At 50.3% G+C, this 23,333-nt stretch overlaps 2 protein-coding genes across 3 annotated transcripts; both read right to left on the bottom strand.

Moving 5' to 3' along the window:
- Window positions 1-680: 680 nt before the first annotated feature.
- On the bottom strand, window positions 681-5,310 carry tbl2 (transducin beta like 2). The gene is made up of 7 exons (XM_066650406.1): window positions 4,906-5,310; window positions 4,384-4,502; window positions 3,656-3,840; window positions 3,347-3,498; window positions 3,059-3,185; window positions 2,782-2,934; window positions 681-1,249 (listed from the first exon to the last, which is right to left on the bottom strand). Exons 1-7 carry the CDS (start codon window positions 5,024-5,026, stop codon window positions 775-777), a joined length of 1,332 nt encoding a protein of 443 aa, XP_066506503.1. The 5' UTR covers window positions 5,027-5,310; the 3' UTR covers window positions 681-774.
- A 403-nt stretch (window positions 5,311-5,713) lies between these two features.
- prdm15 (PR domain containing 15) lies at window positions 5,714-22,578 on the bottom strand. Of its 2 annotated transcripts, none has more exons than XM_066650404.1 (25): window positions 22,492-22,578; window positions 21,416-21,455; window positions 21,192-21,285; window positions 20,932-21,085; window positions 20,320-20,472; window positions 20,009-20,111; window positions 18,172-18,246; window positions 17,871-18,062; window positions 17,580-17,730; window positions 17,098-17,219; window positions 16,831-17,003; window positions 16,231-16,318; window positions 15,982-16,149; window positions 13,679-13,773; window positions 13,310-13,441; window positions 12,601-12,738; window positions 11,882-12,045; window positions 11,553-11,632; window positions 11,219-11,338; window positions 10,947-11,078; window positions 10,779-10,862; window positions 10,502-10,677; window positions 9,798-9,878; window positions 9,053-9,259; window positions 5,714-6,840 (listed from the first exon to the last, which is right to left on the bottom strand). In XM_066650404.1, exons 2-25 carry the CDS (start codon window positions 21,444-21,446, stop codon window positions 6,253-6,255), a joined length of 3,501 nt encoding a protein of 1,166 aa, XP_066506501.1. In that variant the 5' UTR covers window positions 21,447-21,455; window positions 22,492-22,578; the 3' UTR covers window positions 5,714-6,252. The 2 variants fall into 2 exon arrangements, with proteins under 2 accessions (XP_066506501.1, XP_066506502.1); XM_066650405.1 differs by having other exon boundaries at window positions 5,715-6,840; window positions 16,909-17,003.
- Between the last annotated feature and the right edge of the window lie 755 nt (window positions 22,579-23,333).

Raw genomic sequence — 23,333 nt, 5'->3', positions numbered from 1 at the left:
TAATTTTGGAGCATTTCTATAAAATACACAGTGTTGAAATGATGTAGCAAAGGAAAACATCCAGAAATATTAAGATACGTGTTTTCTTTGGACAGAGAAGATATGTTGATGTTAGAACATGGCTGTGCGAAGCCGATGGCGTTCTGCCTGTAGGACAACCACTCCAGCTCATCCCAGAGGGACTGTAGGAGTTCCTTCATTCCATAGAACACAGTTCTACTGTTCCAGTCCAAATGACAATAACACACACTGCACCTCCTCCATGTTGTTACACGGACTCACACCCATCGCGGTAATACACTGTTTACTATTACTTTACACCGTCAAACTCCATCCCATCATTCTACTGTCTCTATTTCCTCCACCCTCAGTTTAACTCTGTGTAGTGTAGTCAGTAGGAGACAGTAGTCATTGGCTCAGAATCAGTGGCGTCTGAATCAGTCTCCATCTCATTATTTGTCTCACCACTGAAACATCTGCAAGAGTTAAAGCATTATTTATGTAAACGAGCCTCTGGTAGATGAAGCTCGATACTGATTCATCAACGGCGCTCAGATCCCCACTTGATTCCACGCGGTTTCTGTTCAGATCACCGTCGTCTCTCTGGTACTTTATCACTTTATGAGCAAACGAAAGTATTTAGACAACACAATAATTACAAAGCACCAGAACATGTTCTGTATGTTTTATTTATTAAAGCAACACACCAAAAACAACCAATCCACTGCGACTCAGACCCATGAGGCTGTAACGGAAGGCAGCGCGTGAGGGAGGTCACTGTTTGTTCTGGTCAGTCTTGTGGGCGTTGAGCACCGTGTCCAGGGCGTTCTGAGCGTCCTTTAGCTGCTGTTGGAGTCGCAGCTTCACTCCGTCGTTGCTGGTCTTTTTCAGAAGCTCCTGCAGGTCGCGGACGGCGGAGCGGTAGCCGGTGGCGTTGTGGAACACTCGGACGGCTCGGTCTCCGGTGCACACGAGGAAGCGGTTGTTTGTGTCGAATTTCAGGTCCGTGATGTCCTCAGAATGGACACCTTGAAACTCCTCCTCCTTCTCTCCACTGGTGGTGCTGTACACACACACGTCACGCCCTGTACACACCGCCACGGCGCGAGCGTCCGGAGAAATAGCAATCCGACTGCCCTCCGACACACTGCACGGCACCGTGCGCAACAAGTACGGGTCCTGCTTCTTCTTGTACTCAACATCGGTGTCCCACAAACGCCACGTCCCGTCTTTGGACACCGTCACCATCCTGAAGAGAGAGAGAGAGAGACAGAGAGAGAGGAATATTTCATTTGATCAGATCGAAGAAAGTGCTCAGTAAAGGATTTTTTTGAAATATAAATATATCTTTAATTCTCTTGCAATTTAAATAATAATAAACTGCACTGTTGTATTTTGACTGCAGTATGCTCCGACTGTAGAGTGTGATACCGGTCGGTCAGTGCACAATCCCGGCCTGCAACCGTCCAGATGTGAAGACCTCTGCTCAAGAACCTTCTGTTGGTCGGTTCTAGATAAGTGAGTGTGAATAGGAGCCCCGAGGAGGGCTGTAGTTTAAGGACACCGAGGACCCCTGACTGACCGGTGGACCGAGGAGGGCTGTAGTTTAAGGACACTGAGGACCCCTGACTGACCGAGGAGGGCTGTAGTTTAAGGACACTGAGGACCCCTGACTGACCGAGGAGAGCTGTAGTTTAAGGACACCGAGGACCCCTGACTGACCGAGGAGGGCTGTAGTTTAAGGACACCGAGGACCCCTGACTGACCGAGGAGAGCTGTAGTTTAAGGACACTGAGGACCCCTGACTGACCGAGGAGAGCTGTAGTTTAAGGACACCGAGGACCCCTGACTGACCGAGGAGGGCTGTAGTTTAAGGACACCGAGGACCCCTGACTGACCGAGGAGAGCTGTAGTTTAAGGACACTGAGGACCCCTGACTGACCGAGGAGGGCTGTAGTTTAAGGACACCGAGGAGGGCTGTAGTTTAAGGACACTGAGGACCCCTGACTGACCGAGGAGGGCTGTAGTTTAAGGACACTGAGGACCCCTGACTGACCGAGGAGAGCTGTAGTTTAAGGACACTGAGGACCCCTGACTGACCGAGGAGGGCTGTAGTTTAAGGACACCGAGGACCCCTGACTGACCGAGGAGAGCTGTAGTTTAAGGACACCGAGGACCCCTGACTGACCGGTGGACCGAGGAGGGCTGTAGTTTAAGGACACCGAGGACCCCTGACTGACCGGTGGACCGAGGAGGGCTGTAGTTTAAGGACACTGAGGACCCCTGACTGACCGAGGAGAGCTGTAGTTTAAGGACACCGAGGACCCCTGACTGACCGGTGGACCGAGGAGGGCTGTAGTTTAAGGACACTGAGGACCCCTGACTGACCGAGGAGAGCTGTAGTTTAAGGACACCGAGGACCCCTGACTGACCGAGGAGGGCTGTAGTTTAAGGACACCGAGGACCCCTGACTGACCGAGGAGGGCTGTAGTTTAAGGACACCGAGGACCCCTGACTGACCGAGGAGGGCTGTAGTTTAAGGACACCGAGGACCCCTGACTGACCGAGGAGGGCTGTAGTTTAAGGACACAGAGGACCCCTGACTGACCGAGGAGGGCTGTAGTTTAAGGACACCGAGGACCCCTGACTGACCGAGGAGGGCTGTAGTTTAAGGACACTGAGGACCCCTGACTGACCGAGGAGAGCTGTAGTTTAAGGACACTGAGGACCCCTGACTGACCGAGGAGGGCTGTAGTTTAAGGACACAGAGGAGGGCCGTACCTGCGAGAGTCGTTGGAGAAGTCAAAGGAATAAACTCCAGCGGAGTGTCCTTTAAGGTCAAAAGCTCGAGTGACCTCTTTAAACTCTCCACTCTTCGTAAAACACACCTCCCACACCTTTACGTCCGGAGTGAAGCCACAGGACGCCACAAACCTGGAAACACACAAACACACACACAACAGGCTTTAATGTGACACAAACAACCAACACAGCCCCACATTAACCTCCAGGCTGTGAAACTGAAGCATCCCGCAGAGCGTGAGGTGACGGTGCCGACCTGCCGCAGGGGGAGATGGCCGCGTAGGACGTGCTCATCTGGTTGGTGTTGATTGAAGCCAGAACCTCTCCCTTCAGGTCCCAGATCAGGATGGTGGTGTCCACAGACGCAGTCATGATGAACTTCCCTTTAACGACAACAACAGAGACTCACAAAGTTACCGAGGGCCTCGGTCGTCTGACAACAGCACATTATCACTGTCCAGTGACTAGAGTCGAGGATCAGACACAGCAGTGCTGCTGGAGTTTTTAACCCCTGTGTCCTCCCTCTGTGAGACCCAGGTCTGACCTGTGGCTGCGATCCCGATGTTGATGACGATCCCTTTGTGTCTCTGGGGGAAATCCTCAGGAGCAGCTTTAAAATTAAAGGTGCCGTCCTCCTTCTTCACCATCTTGAAGATGCGGATGGTCTCTCCGTTGGCCAGCCACGTGATGAAGGCTCTGCAGAGGAGAAACCGCAGCGGTCCGGACTCATTAACACACGGCACTATCACCACTGTCTGCATATAAGAGGTGTGTGTGTGTGTGTGTGTGTGTGTGTGTGTGTGTGTGGGGCCTGTTGATGGGAAGCGTTAGAAGACACTGAGCGTTCTCTCACCGGGAGTCTGGGCTGAACCGGACCAGTGTGGCGTGGTCCAGTTCGACGTTGGCTCGTAGACATTTATGATCCCGATCCAAAAAGTCCTTAGTGCTCCAGATCCGGACGGTTCTGTCATCAGCACACGACGCCAAATACTTACCGTTACTGCTGAAATCCAGACAGGTCACATTACTACTGTGAGACTGAGAGAGAGAGAGAGAGAGAGAGAGAGAGAGAGAGAGAGAGAAAGAGAGCAAGAGAGAGAAAGAGAGCGAGAGAGAGAGAGAGAGAAAGAGAAAGAAAGAGAGAAAGAGAAAGAGAGAGAGAAAGAGAAAGAGAGAGAGAGAGAAAGAGAGAGAGAGAGAGAGAGAGAGCAAGAGAGAGAAAGAGAGCGAGAGAAAGAGAGAGAGAGAGAGAGAAAGAGAAAGAAAGAGAGAAAGAGAGAGAGAGAGAAAGAGAGAGAGAGAAAGAAAGAGAGAGAAAGAAAGAGAGAGAGAAAAAGAGAGAGAGAGAGAGAGAGAGAGAGAGAGAGAAAAAGAGAGAGAGAGAAAGAAAGAGAGAGAAAAAGAGAGAGAGAGAAAGAAAGAGAGAGAAAAAGAGAGAGAGAGAAAGAGAGAAAGAGAAAGAGAAAGAGAGAGAGAGAGTGTTATCCACCGCTGGAGAGAACCCTGAGCCTGGACACTGAGACACTGTGTGAGAGTTGGGTGGGCTCCCCCTGTGGAGGACACTGGAGACGGGGGTCTCACCTTCAGGGCGGAAGCCAGGAGTGGGTGGGTGAAGCTGTGCTGCTGGGGTCTCTCCTTCTTCGCCCTCTGCTGGGGTTTGGGTCTTTTTGTCCCTGGGGCTTTGACCGGACTCTCGTCGCCTGCGGAGACACGGAGGGACAGACTGACCGTTCCTGCAGATTAAAGAGCCCATACCCTGCTGTCGACGTTAAAGGTGCGGTCAGTGGTTTCCTCCACACACGCCCTGCAGTTTCTCCACATTCAGACTATGACACCCTGACCCCTAGTGGCCTGGAGGAGTCAGAGCCTCTGCACTAAACCCTGACTCAAATAAGGGCGCCCCCTTGTGTGGGACCCGCACTATGGCGCAGGTTCAGCTGGTGCACAGCGAGTTCTTCTGTTCCACATTAAATGGTGAGGTACCACAACACAGCTGCATTATTTAAGGTGGTATTTGATTTAAGGTGGAGTCTCAGGTTGTAATATGAAACCAGACGCACTACAGCTAATGAGTGTGTGTGTGTGTGTGTGTGTGTGTCTGACCTGTCGTTGTTGTTGTTTGTTCTTGTTCGGGTTGTTTATTCTTCTTAAACCCGGCGGCGAAGACGAGCGCGAGCAGCGCCCCGAGGATCAAAGACAGCGCGAGCACCGCCGAGAACTCCATTCACTCTCTCTCTCTCTTTCTCAGTTTCTCTCTGCTTTCTGCTTCTCCCCCGCTCCCCAACACCTTTATCCCCTTCTTCTCTCCGTTCTGACTTTTCTTCCTTCACTTTCTTCTCTCTCCCTCTCCGCTTTTCCACTTTAACCTTTCATCTCTCTCTCTCTCTCTGTGTGTTCCCCGCGCGCCTGTATTAGTTATTAACACTGATTATTGATCATGGATCGGTGCGGAATCTCGCGCCGCTGAGCGGGTGCTGAGCTGTCAGTGATGTTCTTCTGTTTGTCCAGAGACAGAGAGGAGCGCGGCTCGTTAGCGCCGCCTGGAGCAGCGGAGAGAAGCAGAAACACCGCCCTCTGCCGGACACCCTCAACATCCAGCTGTGAGCAGAGGTTCACACACCTCCCTCCAGACAGATGTTCGCTTTCTAAACGAAGGTAAATGACACTTTACTGTTTGTTCTTTACACCTGGTGTGTGTGTGTGTGTGTGTGTGTTTCCTTCATATAATAAACTCAATAATTAAACAGAAATTGTCCAAAAGCAGTTGCTCTAGCTGTGTTTATCTTTCATTCATTCATTCATCCATCTCTCTTCTATAAGCACTTCCTCCTGACCTCAGTCACTGTGCTGGGAAACTGAGCACCCAGAGGAAACCCACACAGTCACTGAGAAAACACCCCACACTCCCACCCAGGACCCCGGGCCCCTGCAGCGCCACCGTGCTGTTGGCAGTGGGAGCGCAGCTGTAAAAGGACGCAGTGAAGTGAGACGCAGCAGACGATAAGAGTTTGTGTTTATTCTGAAAGCTACCGGCTCTGAAAATCAAAATCAGTAAAAAAGAAAAGTCAATGGTCTCAGTTTCACATTATTCACCGTCTCCTCAGAAACATCTGCACCCTCCCGCAGAACTCAAACATGTCTCTATTCACTACAGCGCCCCCTGCCGGACCCCCGCAGGACCGCCTTTAAACAGCTGCAAAATAAAGGCATAAATGCAACAATAAACAGTTCTTCATTAATTTGAGAAATTAACTCAGCTTTGGTTTGGTCCGAAAGCGGAGCCCGGTTCTGTGCTGCTCCGACTGCTACCTTTCACACCCCTCTCCTTCACCAGCTGTAGTTTATAAAGCATGGCTGGTGTGTGTTACGTTTGACATTTAGGTTTTATTTGTTGTGTTGATTTTTCATCTGTTCTGCTGCTGTTTGTTTGTTGTTGTTGTTGTTGTTGTCTCAGTAGCTGAACATCTGTGGAGCTGCAGAGACCTGTTGTTGTGGTTGTTGTTGTTGTTGATGTTGATGATGTTGTTGTGGAGGTGGAGGTGCTGAAGGCCCTGGAGCCTGGGGCTGGATTTGGTGGTCCGGCCCCTGTTGAGGCTGTGTTTGTTGGGATGTGGCCCCCGGGGGCTGGGGCTCCTGAGAGACTTGGGCGTCCTGGGTGTCAGGGGGGCCGTTGCCGGGGGTAACGGGTCTCCAGGCCAGCGGGGGCGGGTCCAGGGTGTGTGACAGCGGGTTGACGAAGGTGGTGAGGTTAATGAAGTGAGCGACGGACTGAGGCCCCGCCCCCTCTCCCGGAAGCTCCGCCCCTCGGTTGTGAAGCATCGTGGAGCCGCTGACCGTGTCAAAGGTCACGGTTAGGATGGAGCTGTCCAGGGTCAGAGGTCGGTCTCCAGGTGCCAGGTGTCCCACGGCGACAGGCTGGAGGCTGGTGAAGTGGGCGGGGCCAGGTGCGGTGATGGGCGTGACCGTGATGTTGGTCAGACTCACAGAAGTGGATGGAGATGGAGTCGGGTTAGAGCTGGGGTCCGCCAACACCACCACCTAAAAACAGAGGGGGCGGAGCTTAGCATTTAACCCTTTTCATGACCTGTCAATCACAGTCACGTGCACCCACCCCCAGCCACTTAATCAGAGGGGGGTCATTCATTTTATAGAGGGGGGTGTTTCTGATAAAGTGGCCAGTGAGTGTCAGTAGAGGGGGGTGTTTCTGATAAAGTGGCCAGTGAGTGTCAGTAGAGGGGGGTGTTTCTGATAAAGTGGCCAGTGTGTGTAGGTAGAGGGGGGGTGTTTCTGATAAAGTGGCCAGTGAGTGTCAGTAGAGGGGGGTGTTTCTGATAAAGTGGCCAGTGAGTGTCAGTAGAGGGGGGTGTTTCTGATAAAGTGGCCAGTGAGTGTCAGTAGAGGGGGGGTGTTTCTGATAAAGTGGCCAGTGAGTGTCTGTAGAGGGGGGTGTTTCTGATAAAGTGGCCAGTGAGTGTCAGTAGAGGGGGGGTGTTTCTGATAAAGTGGCCAGTGAGTGTCAGTAGAGGGGGGTGTTTCTGATAAAGTGGCCAGTGAGAGTCAGTAGAGGGGGGTGTTTCTGATAAAGTGGCCAGTGAGTGTCAGTAGAGGGGGGGTGTTTCTGATAAAGTGGCCAGTGAGTGTCTGTAGAGGGGGGGTGTTTCTGATAAAGTGGCCAGTGAGTGCCAGTAGAGGGGGGGTGTTTCTGATAAAGTGGCCTGTGAGTGCCAGTAGAGGGGGGGTGTTTCTGATAAAGTGGCCAGTGAGTGTCAGTAGAGGGGGGGTGTTTCTGATAAAGTGGCCAGTGAGTGTCTGTAGAGGGGGGGTGTTTCTGATAAAGTGGCCAGTGAGTGCCAGTAGAGGGGGGGTGTTTCTGATAAAGTGGCCAGTGAGTGTCAGTAGAGGGGGGGTGTTTCTGATAAAGTGGCCAGTGAGTGTCTGTAGAGGGGGGTGTTTCTGATAAAGTGGCCAGTGAGTGTCAGTAGAGGGGGGGTGTTTCTGATAAAGTGGCCAGTGAGTGTCAGTAGAGGGGGGGTGTTTCTGATAAAGTGGCCAGTGAGTGTCAGTAGAGGGGGGTGTTTCTGATAAAGTGGCCAGTGAGTGTCAGTAGAGGGGGGGTGTTTCTGATAAAGTGGCCAGTGAGTGTCAGTAGAGGGGGGGTGTTTCTGATAAAGTGGCCAGTGAGTGTCAGTAGAGGGGGGTGTTTCTGATAAAGTGGCCAGTGAGTGTCAGTAGAGGGGGGGTGTTTCTGATAAAGTGGCCAGTGAGTGTCAGTAGAGGGGGGGTGTTTCTGATAAAGTGGCCAGTGAGTGTCAGTAGAGGGGGGGTGTTTCTGATAAAGTGGCCAGTGAGTGTCAGTAGAGGGGGGTGTTTCTGATAAAGTGGCCAGTGAGTGTCAGTAGAGGGGGGTGTTTCTGATAAAGTGGCCAGTGAGTGTCAGTAGAGGGGGGTGTTTCTGATAAAGTGGCCAGTGAGTGTCAGTAGAGGGGGGTGTTTCTGATAAAGTGGCCAGTCAGTGTCAGTAGAAGGGGGGTGTTTCTGATAAAGTGGCCAGTGAGTGTCAGTAGAGGGGGGTGTTTCTGATAAAGTGGCCAGTGAGTGTCAGTAGAGGGGGGTGTTTCTGATAAAGTGGCCAGTCAGTGTCAGTAGAAGGGGGGTGTTTCTGATAAAGTGGCCAGTGAGTGTCAGTAGAGGGGGGTGTTTCTGATAAAGTGGCCAGTGAGTGTCAGTAGAGGGGGGGTGTTTCTGATAAAGTGGCCAGTGAGTGTCAGTAGAGGGGGGCGTTTCTGATAAAGTGGCCAGTGAGTGTCAGTAGAAGGGGGGTGTTTCTGATAAAGTGGCCAGTGAGTGTCAGTAGAGGGGGTGTTTCTGATAAAGTGGCCAGTGAGTGTCAGTAGAAGGGGGGTGTTTCTGATAAAGTGGCCAGTGAGTGTCAGTAGAGGGGGTGTTTCTGATAAAGTGGCCAGTGAGTGTCAGTAGAAGGGGGGCGTTTCTGATAAAGTGGCCAGTGAGTGTCAGTAGAAGGGGGGTGTTTCTGATAAAGTGGCCAGTGAGTGTCAGTAGAGGGGGGTGTTTCTGATAAAGTGGCCAGTGAGTGTCAGTAGAGGGGGGTGTTTCTGATAAAGTGGCCAGTGAGTGTCAGTAGAGGGGGGTGTTTCTGATAAAGTGGCCAGTGAGTGTCAGTAGAGGGGGGTGTTTCTGATAAAGTGGTAAGTAATTGGGAGTGTAGTGTGTGTGTGGTTCTGATGTGGACCTGCTGGATGCTCTGGACTGCGGAGTTGGTCTCGTCTCCCACGGTGACGGCTCCGGAGCTGAAGCCCGGTTTGTTGGAGAACTCTTCGTAATCGTCTGAGTCCGAGAGCTCTTCCTCCAGCTGCAGCTTCTGACGTTTCTTTGAGGGGTTTGAGTTTCGGTGGGGTTTATCTGCAGAGAGAGAGCCTTTCTCCAGGGGCAGAGACGGCTAACACACACACACACACACACACACATTGTAAAACTGATACAGTGTTTAAGCTGCTCTCAGTGTGTGTATATCGTCCACTTAACAACATTTAATTAAATGAGACTCTGGTGTGTGGAACAGTGGAACTGTGTTCTCTGGAGTGATGGAGTTCCTCTGGTGTGTGGAACAGTGGAACTGTGTTCTCTGGAGTGATGGAGTTCCTCTGGTGTGTGGAACAGTGGAACTGTGTTCTCTGGAGTGATGGGGTTCCTCTGGTGTGTGGAACAGTGGAACTGTGTTCTCTGGAGTGATGGGGTTCCTCTGGTGTGTGGAACAGTGGAACTGTGTTCTCTGGAGTGATGGGGTTCCTCTGGTGTGTGGAACAGTGGAACTGTGTTCTCTGGATTGATGGGGTTCCTCTGGTGTGTGGAACAGTGGAACTGTGTTCTCTGGAGTGAGGCTGAACTCCATCAGATCCTCACAGCTATGTCCCAGTGACTAGTGTAATGTGTTCTCTGAAGAGTAAAGACAGAAATCTGAGCTACAGTAAACACACCTGCACGATGCTGATGGAGGAGGTGTCAATTGTCCCAGGTTCCTGAAGATCATCAAAGTCATCCACCCTCACAGCCACCACCTACAACACACACACACACACACACACACACACACACACACACACACGTCTCCAGTTTCATAAGAGTGTGATTCCTTGCTTCCTCTCGGACTCTGACTTACGGAGGGCTGTGGCAACACCAGGGTTTAACTTAATAGTTCACTTATATATTTTTATATATTTATTTAACTTAAAGAACCCGAATCCCGCATTTTGCGGGGTTAAACACACCTTGTCTTCTGCCCCGATAACTCCTACCCTACTGCCCCGGGCGTCATAGCTCCGATGCTCACGCAGGAACGCTAACCCCTCCCCCGCGTTAAGGTGGTGGTCCAATAACAGAATGTTTCCATCTTTACTCCTTTATTGTGTCTTAGCGCTGTGCTTCTTCTCAGTTACGTTTCTCTCCCTTTCTCTTCGAAAAGCTTCTGAGCCTTGACTGTTTTGACAGGAAGGTGGGACCTGGTCAGCCATTGGCTGCTGAAGATAAGTCCCGCCCACTGAGTATATTCTACTTTTCCTACTTTCTTCTGAGAACTGTGTCGTCACAGCTGAGCTTTCACTGGGAGACACAGACAACAGTGTGATGTTTGTTTCTGTGTGAGCTGACCTATGGGTGTGTGTGTGTGTGTGTGTGTGTGTACCTCTGGGTGTTTTCTGCGTATGTGGCGGTTCATCGAGGCCCGCGTGGAGACTTTAGTGCCGCAGAGGTGACAGTTCTGAGCCTCGATCTTGTCGTGCGTGAGCTGAACGTGTTTCTGCAGCATGTACTCCGTCACGTACTTCTTATCACACACCGAGCACGACCACGTCTTCCCCACTGCACACACACACACACACACACACACACACTTAGTCCAAGCCGGTCTGGGGCGTGTGTGTCCAGTGCGGGGCGGTGAAGGGCGGTGCAGGGTGCTGTACCTGTGTGGATGAGTTTGTGTGTTTCCATGGTGTTCCTCTCGCTGAAGGTCTTCCCACACAGTTCACACATGAAGTCCTTCACACCTGGAGGAGGACAGGTCAGTGTTAATCACCGCTGAGCGGGAGAGCGGAGTGTGTACCGGTGTGTGTGTGTGTGTGTGTGTGTACCGGTGTGTCTCTTGTAGTGTTTGAGCATGTTGACTTTCTGAGCGAACTTCCGGTTGCACTCTTTACACTCGTACTCTTTAATTCCTTTGTGAAGCTTCATGTGGTGACGGAGTGCGTGCTTCGTCTTCATCCCTGAGAAACACACACACACACACACACACACACATTACACAATAAATAGCACACAGTACACTAAATTTACATTTCATTCAGGCATGTTAAGAGTGTGTGTGTTTGAAGTTATGTACAGGTGTGTGTGTGTGTGTTTATACCTTTCCCGCACTCCGCACAGAGAAATTCCCGAATGTTGTCGTGGACTCTGAGATGCTCCTTCAGCATGTCCTTCCTTGCAAAAGATTTCCCACACTGCTCACAACAGTGGCTCTTCACACCTGCGCGCGCACGCACACACACACACACACACTCTTAAAAGGGCCACTAGAGATGGAGGAAACAAGACACTCAGCAGTGGTTTATTTGATTTTCCATTCCACCTTAAATGCTGCAGCCCTCATTCTGGAGGCTCAGTATGAAACTGATCCCTGTAACATTTCAGTGCCATTTAAGGTGGAATGGAATATTCCAGAATAACCACTGGACACTGACCCGTGTGGATGATTTTGTGGCGTTCCAGGTTCCCGATGCTGTTGAAGATGCGTCCGCACATTTCACAGGGATGGATGTACCTTCATAAAACAGGAGAAGATTCAGATCCATTAAAGATGAATACAGGATCAATCCTGCAGTTAATAAACAACCGTATTCTCCCGGTGTAACAGCGCTGCGCGTGTCCTGTGTGGTGGGGGTTAGTGATGTACTGTAAGAGGTGCCATACTTCTGACTGCAGGTGCATTAATACATTAATAAAAAAAACATTGACTGATGTCCTCAGGACAGTGTACTGCCGTTGACCCCCTGCAGGGGGCGCTGTGTACCTCTGCACGGCCGGGTCAGGGAGCTGCTCGCGGTGGATGACCAGGTGGGCGTTGTAGGTGGCTTTGAGGGCGAAGCGGCGATTGCAGATCACACAGCCGTAGCCTCGCTCTTTATGCATCTCCATGATGTGCTTCAGGTAATCTCTGCCTCTCGCAAACGTCACCTGAGAACCACCAGAGACACGAGGGTTTCAGACTGTGGTTCTAGAGCCGTCTGCGGAGCTCCAGAACAGAGAGAGAACAGTGAGAACTCGAGTCGCGCTGAACACAGCCCAGAAACACAGAGCATTTTCCTGTTTTTATTTCCCGGTTTTCTTTCCAAATCAGAAATCAGATCCGGGTCATTTCCCGGTTTCAGAAGGAGAACCTCCACAGATGTGTCTGGTTCTCTGGTCTTTACCAAGAACACTATCAAGGACAGTATAACACCCTGTAAGTGACCCGTCCAGCTCCACTGCACTTTACTTCAGCCTCTGAGCTCTTTCTGGAGCTTCTTTATCTCTCTCCACTCACCCACTGATGCCCTCACCGAACCACTCTCACACTGGTGGTAACCTGCTCTCGGTGTTCCCGCTCTTAAAGACCGGTAATGGGACAAACACAGAAGGACAACTGAAGCTTTGGGAACCTGCTGCACTCTTTAAGGTGGAACAGGTCAATTCTAAAAGTAGCTTTTCACACATCAATAACAGTGTAACACCTGGGAATCAGACTCAGACCTGACACTTTTTACAGCTGTATTTATGATGCTCCGGATCGTCCTTCTCATCCTCCTCAGATCCATCGCTCTCCTCCATCGAGATCCCAATCTTCTTTATGAAGCTCTCTCTCTCCTGTTCATCCATCAGAGCAATGTCCTGAGAGAGAGAGACAGAGCGAGAGACAATGAGAGAGAGAGAGACAGAGACAGAGCGAGAGAGAGACACAGAGAGAGGGAGAGAGACAGAGAGAGACAGTGAGAGAAAAAGAGAGAGAGACAGAGCGAGAGAGAGAGAGAGAGAGAGAGAGAGAGAGAGAGAGAGAGAAAGCGAGAGAGAGACAGAGACAGACAGAGAGAGAGACAGAGACAGAGCGAGAGACAGAGACAGACAGAGACAGAGCGAGAGAGAGAGAGACAGAGCGAGAGAGAGAGAGAGACAGACAGAGAGACAGAGCGAGAGAGAGAGAGACAGACAGAGAGAGCGAGAGAGAGAGAGAGAGAGACAGAATTTAAAGTCTGCCCTGTTTTTGGAAATAACTAAATAAACGTGCTGTGAACTGATTGTTTTGAATGACTTTATTGTTGTAATATTGTGTTATTTATTGTTATACAGTAGCAGTTAGAGGACACTGTTTGTTTGTTGTAGATGTAGATGTCCCTCTCCCACAGACCCGACCCTCGCAGGACCCTCGCAGAACCCCTAAGCAGTTAAACCTTTGTAAACACACCTTGAAGTGGACGTGGATGTGGTCTCTGAGGACGTCCACTCTGAAGAACTTGCGTCCACAGATCTCACAAGTGTATTTCTTGTCTCCGTGAGTCAGCAGGTGTTTGTTCATATTACTGCGGCAGGAGAAGACCTGGGAGACGGGAGGAGACCAACACGAGACAACATGCAAACAAGAGATGAGTAGGAGACAAATGAGAGACAATTAAGAGACAAAACAGAGACTGAAAAGGAGGGAAAATAAGAGACAAGGAGGAGAGGAATTAGAGCCTTAAACTGAGCCGTCTGCAGTGGAGCGTGAAGTCTGCTCCTGAGCTCACGGTTATCTCCTGGAGAATACAGAATTCTGCTCCTGCGCTGAGGGCCGTACCTTTCCGCAAATGGGACAAGCTGAAGGTTCCTTCCTGTATTTCGTGGACTCTTCTCCGTTAGACTCCAGCTCTTCTCTCTTCATGCTCTTGGAGCCTGAGACAGAGGAGACGATGTAAAGACGCTGTGAGCTGCGTTATTACCTTCAGCTTCATCCTAATGTACTTTAGCCCAGGTTTAAAATGTTATAAGTCTGTGACACAATGCATACATAATCCGCATCACAATCCATAATAATTTACAATGATAATGATCCATAAGGGTTTACAGATCACACCCACACAGTCGAGACCATGTAAAAACCCAGAAACCTGGTATCTAACGTCCTGTCAATGTTTCTGCTTAAAGGTCCAGGTCCCAGACCCCGAGGAACTCTGAAACTGCAAACAGACTCCCTCTGGACACGGGGAACTCCAACCTGGAGAAACAGGGAGGCCGCACCCTGTGAGGGAACGCCTCGTGTCCTGAAGACACAAACCAGACCAGCATCAGCCCTTCAGAAATGGAACGTGAACTGGGTCTGTCAGGAATCACGGAGTGATGCTTCACCAATGAAGCAAACCCTGCTCCCTTTCCACCTCTGGAGAACACACACCGCTCCACCTTAAAAGATACAGTCGCTTCTTACTCACACACACAACGCTCCACCTTAAAAGATACAGTCGCTTATAACTCACACGCACCGCTCCACCTTAAAAGATACAGTCGCATTTTACTCACGCACACACCGCTCCACCTTAAAAGATAGTCGCTTCTTACTCACACACACACCGCTCCACCTTAAAAGATAGTCGCTTCTTACTCACACACACCGCTTCACCTTAAAAGATACAGTCGCTTCTTACTCACACACACACCGCTCCACCTTAAAAGATACAGTCGCTTCTTACTCACACACACACCGCTCCACCTTAAAAGATACAGTCGCTTATAACTCACACGCACCGCTCCACCTTAAAAGATAGTCGCATTTTACTCACGCACACACCGCTCCACCTTAAAAGATAGTCGCTTCTTACTCACACACACCGCTCCACCTTAAAAGATAGTCGCTTCTTACTCACACACACCACTCCACCTTAAAAGATACAGTCGCTTCTTACTCAGACACACCGCTCCACCTTAAAAGATACAGTCGCTTCTTACTCAGACACACCGGTCCACCTTAAAAGATGCAGTCGCTTCTTACTCACACACACCGCTCCACCTTAAAAGATAGAGTCGCATTTTACTCACGCACAGACCGTTCCACCTTAAAAGATACAGTCGCTTTTTACTCACACACACCGCTCCACCTTAAAAGATACAGTCGCTTTTTACTCACACACACCGCTCCACCTTAAAAGATACAGTCGCTTTTTACTCACACACACACACACCGGTCCACCTTAAAAGATCCAGTCGCTTCTTACTCACACACACCGCTCCACATTAAAAGATCCAGTCGCTTCTTACTCACACACACTGCTCCACATTAAAAGATCCAGTCGCTTCTTACTCAGACACACCGCTCCACCTTAAAAGATACAGTCGCTTCTTACTCAGACACACCGGTCCACCTTAAAAGATGCAGTCGCTTCTAACTCATACACACCGCTCCACCTTAAAAGATAGAGTCGCATTTTACTCACACACACACACCGTTCCACCTTAAAAGATACAGTCGCTTCTTACTCAGACACACCGGTCCACCTTAAAAGATGCAGTCGCTTCTAACTCACACACACCGCTCCACCTTAAAAGATACAGTCGCTTTTTACTCACACACACACCGTTCCACCTTAAAAGATACAGTCGCTTTTTACTCACACACACCGGTCCACATTAAAAGATCCAGTCGCTTCTTACTCACACACACCGCTCCACCTTAAAAGATGCAGTCGCTTCTTACTCACACACACCGCTCCACCTTAAAAGATCCAGTCGCTTCTTACTCACACACACCGCTCCACCTTAAAAGATCAAGTCGCTTCTTACTCACATATACCTCTCCACCTTAAAAGATCCAGTCGCTTCTTACTCACACGCACCACTCCACCTTAAAAGATACAGAGCTTCTGAACATAAACAAACCAGAGGGAACAATTCCCAACAAAATAGCCCCGTGTCTCTATCTGCAGTTCACTCAATGCTGTGATATTATTTGCAAACAATCTATTGTGTGTTCAGATTCTCCAGGCTGCGAGACATTCCCTCGCTTAAGGGCAAGGCCTCCCTCTTCCTCCAGGTTAGAGTTCACCTTCACCAGCGCGATCGGACCAGCGACAGGTAATGTTCCTGTGTGCACTGCGCTGTGTAACCCACCCAGGATGTGGCGTCTCTGGTGGTCCTGCATCACGTCTTTCCTGTAGAACATCTTGTTGCAGATCTCGCAGGAGTACAGCTTCTCTCCGTGCTTCTTCTTGTGTTTGGACAAGTTACTGTTGGTGGAGAAAAACCTGGAGCAGATCTCGCACTGGAACGTCTTGTCGTCTGCGTGAGACGGAGAGCGTGAGGTTCAGAGACGTGGAGGGAGGGGTCATTTATAATAAAACACTGAGGACGGAGTCGTACCTGTTCTGCAGTTGTGAAATTTCAGAGCGTTCTCCACTCGGAAAGACTTCTCACACGTGGTGCACTTGTACCTGTACTCTACATCAGACTACACACACACACACACACACAGACACACAGACAGACACAGACACACACACACACACACACACAGACAGACACAGACACACACACACAGACACACAGACAGACACAGACACACACACACACACACACAGACAGACACAGACACACACAGACACACACACACACACACAGACACACAGACACACAGACAGACAGACAGACACAGACACACACACACACAGACACACAGACAGACACAGACACACACACACACACAGACACACAGACACAGCCAGACACAGACAGACACACACACACACACACACACACACACACAGACACACAGACAGACACAGACACACACACACACACACACAGACACAGCCAGACACAGCCAGACACAGACACACACAGACACACACAGACACACACACAGACACACAGTATGATTTTCACACAAAAAAACAACGCTCTGAAATCACAGGAAGAAGAAACTGATTCTGAGTCGAATCGATAATGAATTTATAATTTTACTGTAAACACTGCAACTAAACCCAGCGCAGCTCCGTCTCCACAGCTGTAGGTGTCAGTGTTCCGGTCTGGGACGCGTACCTCGTTCTTGCTGTGTTTGTAGGAGATGTGCTGCTTCAGACTCTCCTTTCGGCTGAACATCTTCTCACACTCGTCACATTTAAACAGCTTATCACCTGCCACAGGGAGTACACTGGTTATTACAGGGTCACAGCGCACACGCTCAGCACAGGTGAGTCAGGACAGGCGTGTGAGGCTGGAGGTGCTCACCGTGGGAGCGGATGTGGCGGTTGAGGTTGCTGCTGTTCTGAAAAACTTTATTACAGAGTCCACACTGATACACTCTCTTATGGTCTCCACTCGGCCTCAGAAACCTCTTCCTCAAACCAGACCTAGAGAGAGAGAGAGAGAGAGAGAGAGAGAGAGAGAGAGATAGAGAGAGAGAGAGAGAGACAGAGACAGAGAGAGAGAGACAGAGAGATAGAGAGAGAGAGAGACAGAGACAGAGAGAGAGAGAGAGAGAGACAGAGAGAGAGAGAGAGAGAGAGAGAGAGAGAGAGAGACAGAGAGAGAGAGAGAGAGAGAGAAACAGATACAGAGAGACAGAGATAGAGACATAGAGAGCGAGAAAGACAGAGAGAGAGAGACAGAGAGAGAGAAACAGATACAGAGAGAGAGAGAGAGAGAGACAAAGATCACAACACTATCACATTAGACGGTGTTTGTGATGAAACCGTGTTGGTGTTTGTTACTTTGCGAGGGGCAGGAGGCAGCGCGTGGTCTTGGTGACTTTGACCTGGAGCCTGTCTCCGTCGCTCATAAAATCCTGGACGTTCAACACTGGCGCAGTCAGCTCCGGGGTCAGAGACACCAACGGCTCACTGGCTTCAGGGAGAGGGGGGTCTACACACACACACACACACACACAGTGAGAGAGACAGAGGCAGTAAACGCTGCTCTAACTAGAAAGACAATGTAAAAGCACAGCATTTCAGTCCATAAAGTGTTAAAGGTGATCTCAGGTGAGTCCTGTGTCTCTTTACCTTTGATGATCTCAGGTGTGTCTGTGTCCCGTGACCTTTGACCCCTGAACCTGCGCGGTCTGTTGGGTCTCTTTCTGGACTCAGTCGAGACGGCGCCGCTGGTGTTACTGCTGTTACTGTTCAGAGTCACTGCTGATGCCACCCCCTGCTGGACAGGTGAAGGAGCTGCAGGTAAAGCTGAGGGCAGCTGGTCTGAGACAGAAAGAGTTAATCAGTCAGTAAACACAAACCAAACTCACAGCTCTGATTAGAAAAGAAAACAACAGGTAGCTACAGGAGCAGTTTTTACACTTAGACCCACCACCAGCTTTCACTTTGGCCACTGGGGGCGCTGCTGCTGCTGCTGCAGGTTTCTCCTGAGGCACAGACGCTATCCCTGGACAATAAACAATAACAACAACAAATAAACCACAAGCCAAGAATACACTGTAACCAGCCAAAGACATCTAGTGGCGATATAAATAATAACACCGTGTGAGAGTAATCTTAACGGGCCAAACGGGACAAGAGGACAATCCAATCAGAAAACAGTACAGTGCCTCGATTCCGATTCATTCATTCATTCACTGTCTGTAACCCTTATCCAGTTCAAGGTGGCGGTGGGTCCAGAGGTTACCCAGAATCACTGGGCACAGGGCAGTAACACACCCTGGAGGGGGCGCCAGTCCTTCACAGGGCAACACACACTCTCACACATTCATTCACACACTCACACCTACAGACACTTTTGCGTCTCCAATCCACCTTCCAACGTGTGTTTTTGGAGCGTGGGAGGAAAATGGAGCACCCGGAGGAAACCCACGCAGACACAGGGAGAACACACCACACTCCTCACAGACAGTCACCCGGAGGAAACCCACGCAGACACAGAGAGAACACACCACACTCCTCACAGACAGTCACCCGGAGGAAACCCACGCAGACACAGGGAGAACACACCACACTCCTCACAGACAGTCACCCGGAGGAAACCCACGCAGACACAGGGAGAACACACCACACTCCTCACAGACAGTCACCCGGAGGAAACCCACGCAGACACAGAGAGAACACACCACACTCCTCACAGACAGTCACCCGGAGGAAACCCACGCAGACACAGAGAGAACACACCACACTCCTCACAGACAGTCACCCGGAGGAAACCCACGCAGGCACAGAGAGAACACACCACACTCCTCACAGACAGTCACCCGGAGGAAACCCACGCAGACACAGAGAGAACACACCACACTCTTCACAGACAGTCACCCGGAGGAAACCCACGCAGACACAGAGAGAACACACCACACTCTTCACAGACAGTCACCCGGAGGAAACCCACGCAGACACAGAGAGAACACACCACACTCCTCACAGACAGTCACCCGGAGGAAACCCACGCAGACACAGGGAGAACACACCACACTCCTCACAGACAGTCACCCGGAGGAAACCCACGCAGACACAGGGAGAACACACCACACTCCTCACAGACAGTCACCCGGAGGAAACCCACGCAGACACAGAGAGAACACACCACACTCCTCACAGACAGTCACCCGGAGGAAACCCACACAGACACAGGGAGAACACACCACACTCCTCACAGACAGTCACCCGGAGGAAACCCACGCAGACACAGGGAGAACACACCACACTCCTCACAGACAGTCACCCGGAGGAAACCCACGCAGACACAGAGAGAACACACCACACTCCTCACAGACAGTCACCCGGAACGGGACTTGAACCCACAACCCCCTGGACCCTGCAGCTGTGACAGAGACACCACCTGCTGCTCCAATGTGACTCAATTTCGATACAGAAAAGCACAAACGTTCTACAGCTTTTTCTTCTCTGAGAGAATAAACTCATCACTTTCTCTTAGTTTATAACTAGGGCTGGACGATACGGCCAAAACCTATATCACGATATATTTCTTCATTCCGGTCGATACGATATAATTCCGATATCAATACGAACAACACAAAGTCCACATTTCTCTGGATTACCTCTGTTTACAGTCCTACGAGCAGCAGACGGTGAAATCTATCGAAATCTAGCATTGAACAGTTGAAATATTACTTCTGAATTAACACAGATCCTGGTTTAATGGCAGTGTGTGTGTGTGTGTGTGTGTGTGTGTGTATAATTACCTGCTGGTGGAGGGAGTACAGGGGGTTTCAGCACGGGTTTCTCCATTTTTTTGGCGTAAAACGCTCCGTACCACACTCTGAGCTCAGCACCAGGAAAAACATCCTGCAGTAAACACACACACCACCTTCACACAGAGCACCTTTAAAAACACCACCTTAAACACACACACTCTCCCTCATGTGGAGTTTGGTCACCGTCTTTTTACGGACAACAGTAGAAATGTGTGTGTGGACTCGCTCCAGTTTACAGTGGATAAACACAGTGCTGTGCTGGCAGTAGTGTGTGTGTGTGTGTGTGTTAGCTGCGGTACCTGACAGGTGTTGAAGTACAGCTCCTCGTCCTGCTGGTAGGCCGTGAGGTTCTGATGTTTGTGGTCCATCGCAGGTCTCACCAGCATCATCCAGTTACAGTCGTCTTCATTCGACGAGTCAAAACACACCACTGAGCCGTCTCTGTGGAAGATCTGTCACACACACACACACACACACACACACACACACATCGCTGAGCTCTTGATACACCGCTCTACGTCATTCTGTAACAGCTGGGTTCTTTATAACACCAGGTGACACTATCACACCTTGCTGTTGTTGTTGTTATTGTTGTTGTTATTGTTTACAGACTCTGAGAGAGTTCTTCTGCAAACTCCCCAAGTCCAGTCTCTTAAACCTGCCCTTTTACATTTGGAGAACAAACGCTGTGTTTAGAACTGATGCCAGCTTCTTATTAACATTTCCCATTCCACCTTAAACCATAAAAGCAGTTATGGTCCCAGTACGCTCTTGTCCCAGCCACACTGAGGTAAACTGACCCCCAGTGTGTGCTGTACTGACTGAGTGGGCGGCGACGTTTGCCAGGAGGCTGTCAATCAATCCTCTGAGTCCCGCCCACTCGGCGGGAACTTCAAAGACTCTGCAGTCACCTTTAAAGGGAACAGTCCCTCAGGGTTCAAGTGCGGGACCCTCTTCGCCTCGAAGGGTCCGAAGCGTGTTCTCTTCACCAGTTTCTGGAGGACAAACACACCCTCGGTTCCCTCCTCTGTCACTCGGATCTGCAGACTGCTCGGCAACGACGACCTACAGCGGGACAACACACACACACACACACACACACACGCTATACCCATCACTTCTTATTGAGCAGGAGTACCTCACCCGGACTTATCACCCCCCCAACACTCACCGCGCTCGGCTCAACACGAACGAATCCTTCACAGTGACCACGGGCCCCAGCTCAGGACACTCGGAGTTATGGTACTGACCGCAGTCCTCACACCCTGGAGACAAGAGACAGCACTGAGGAACACAGTGGACACTTTATCAGAAACACCCCCACACCTTCTACTGACACCGACTGGCCACTTTATCAGAAACCCCTCTCTGGTGGTGTGTGTGTGTGTTACTCACAGATGTAGTCGTCCGGTGTCTGCTCTGCCATCTCGTCTCCCTGGAGTCGGGTGAGAAAAAGCGTGTCCAGTTTTATTTGCTGTAACTCATTCCTGATCATTAAAGGAACACTGCATATTATTTTTACCTTAAAATTACACCTTTAAAATCATAATGACACTCCACTGAGCTGTAACAGAGAGAACAGGGCCTCTGTCGCCGCTACTCCGGGCTCAGCACTGCAGAAACTGCACTACGTAACTTTTGGAGGAGGGTAGGAAACCAGGTATTCACCTAAAAATGGAACTCTTACATTGTGGGGATCAGCTGACTGTCCCCACTGTGGGAGTGTGTAAACGTGTTTTAGACCTCAGTGTAATATGTTTCTGACACACACACACACACACACGTCAATGATGGGGACGTTACATACAATTTTATTAAATTTAGTGGACACTTCACATTAATTTCCATTGGTGCTGATAAACTAAACTTAACCCTTAAACATGACTTCACCTAAAAATGTAATGATTACATTGTGGGGACCATCTGGTGACCCCTAACAAGGAAGACAGGTCCCCACAACGTGAGTGTGTAAACAGTGTGCTATATTTCTGGTTCTCTCTCTCTCTCTCTCACTCTCTCACACACACACTCACACACACTGCAGCTCTGAGACTGAAGGATGTTAAACTGGAGTGGGTTCTCTGCAGAGTTCCAGTGGAACACCGTTCCCGATCCCAGTCCCTGTCCCGCAGAACCCTCTCTCTCTCTCTTTGTCTGGTCCCCCCTCTCCCTCCCTCCACCCCCGGCTCGAGCTGGTCAGGGCGTCCTCGCGCTCAGGTGAGTGAGCAGGGGGCTCGCGGAGCTCGGGTTCGGGGCTGAGATCGGGATCGAGGTGTTGAAGCTGCTCCGGGTTTTGTTTCTGATCTCCGCGCGCAGACACAACAAAGACCAGGCGACGCGGCGCGCGTGCACACGGAGCCGGGAGCGCGCCCAGCCCGTCCTAGAGCGCGCGCAGACCCGCCGAGCGGCTTCGCGGGGGAGCACGAGCTCCGGAAACACGAGCGAGAAAGAAAGAGAAGCGCGAGGCTCACCTGTTCAGCTCACCTGCACACCTCCCATCAGCCCTCGCGCCCGCTCCGCGATCCAGTCCGCTCCAGAACCCGCGCAGGACCGGAAATACACTCCGCCGCGAGAGGCACCATGGGAAATGTAGTTCTTTCTCACAACTTACGGGACTACGAACAGGGCGCGCGCCTGTGGACTGTGTCCCTCTCTACGGAGCCCTGCTGGGGACATCCCTGCGTCTTAAAGTTTAACTCCCACGCTTTATTTGGTCTTTTTTACAAGTTTTTTTCTCTCTCACGGTTTATTACACGATACTCACGTTATATTTAGTAATATTTCCAGGCCTTGAATCTCTTCTGCACATTTTTAAATCGTTCTGACGTCTTGTTAAGTTGTTCTCACGCACTATTAAATCATCCGCATCTGTTATGTAGTAGTTTCCAGGTCTTAAGTCGTTCCCACGCATCATTAAATCAGTCTGACGTCTGAAGTTGTTCGCACACTTTATCAGAGAGAGCTATCAGCAGCGGCTCTGTGGTTTTCTCGTGAATTATTAATAATTGTATTTTTTGCTGTTTAAACATTTCACATTTCCTCTGAGAACAAATAAAGTGCAGCTCATTAGCACAGGTTTAGATCAATCATTATCAGTAATGCTCCACATTAACACGACCCAGACCAAATCTGCTGTGGGTTCGAGTCCCGCTCCGGGTCACTGTCTGTGAGGAGTGTGGTGTGTTCTCTCTGTGTCTGCGTGGGTTTCCTCCGGGTGACTGTCTGTGAGGAGTGTGGTGTGTTCTCCCTGTGTCTATGTGGGTTTCCTCCGGGTGACTGTCTGTGAGGAGTGTGGTGTGTTCTCTCTGTGTCT

The sequence above is a fragment of the Hoplias malabaricus genome, chromosome 18, assembly GCF_029633855.1.
Source record: "Hoplias malabaricus isolate fHopMal1 chromosome 18, fHopMal1.hap1, whole genome shotgun sequence".
Taxonomy (NCBI): Eukaryota; Metazoa; Chordata; class Actinopteri; order Characiformes; family Erythrinidae; genus Hoplias; species Hoplias malabaricus.
The sequence above is the reverse complement of the archived record's forward strand: the minus strand, read 5'-3'. Positions and strand labels throughout refer to the sequence as shown.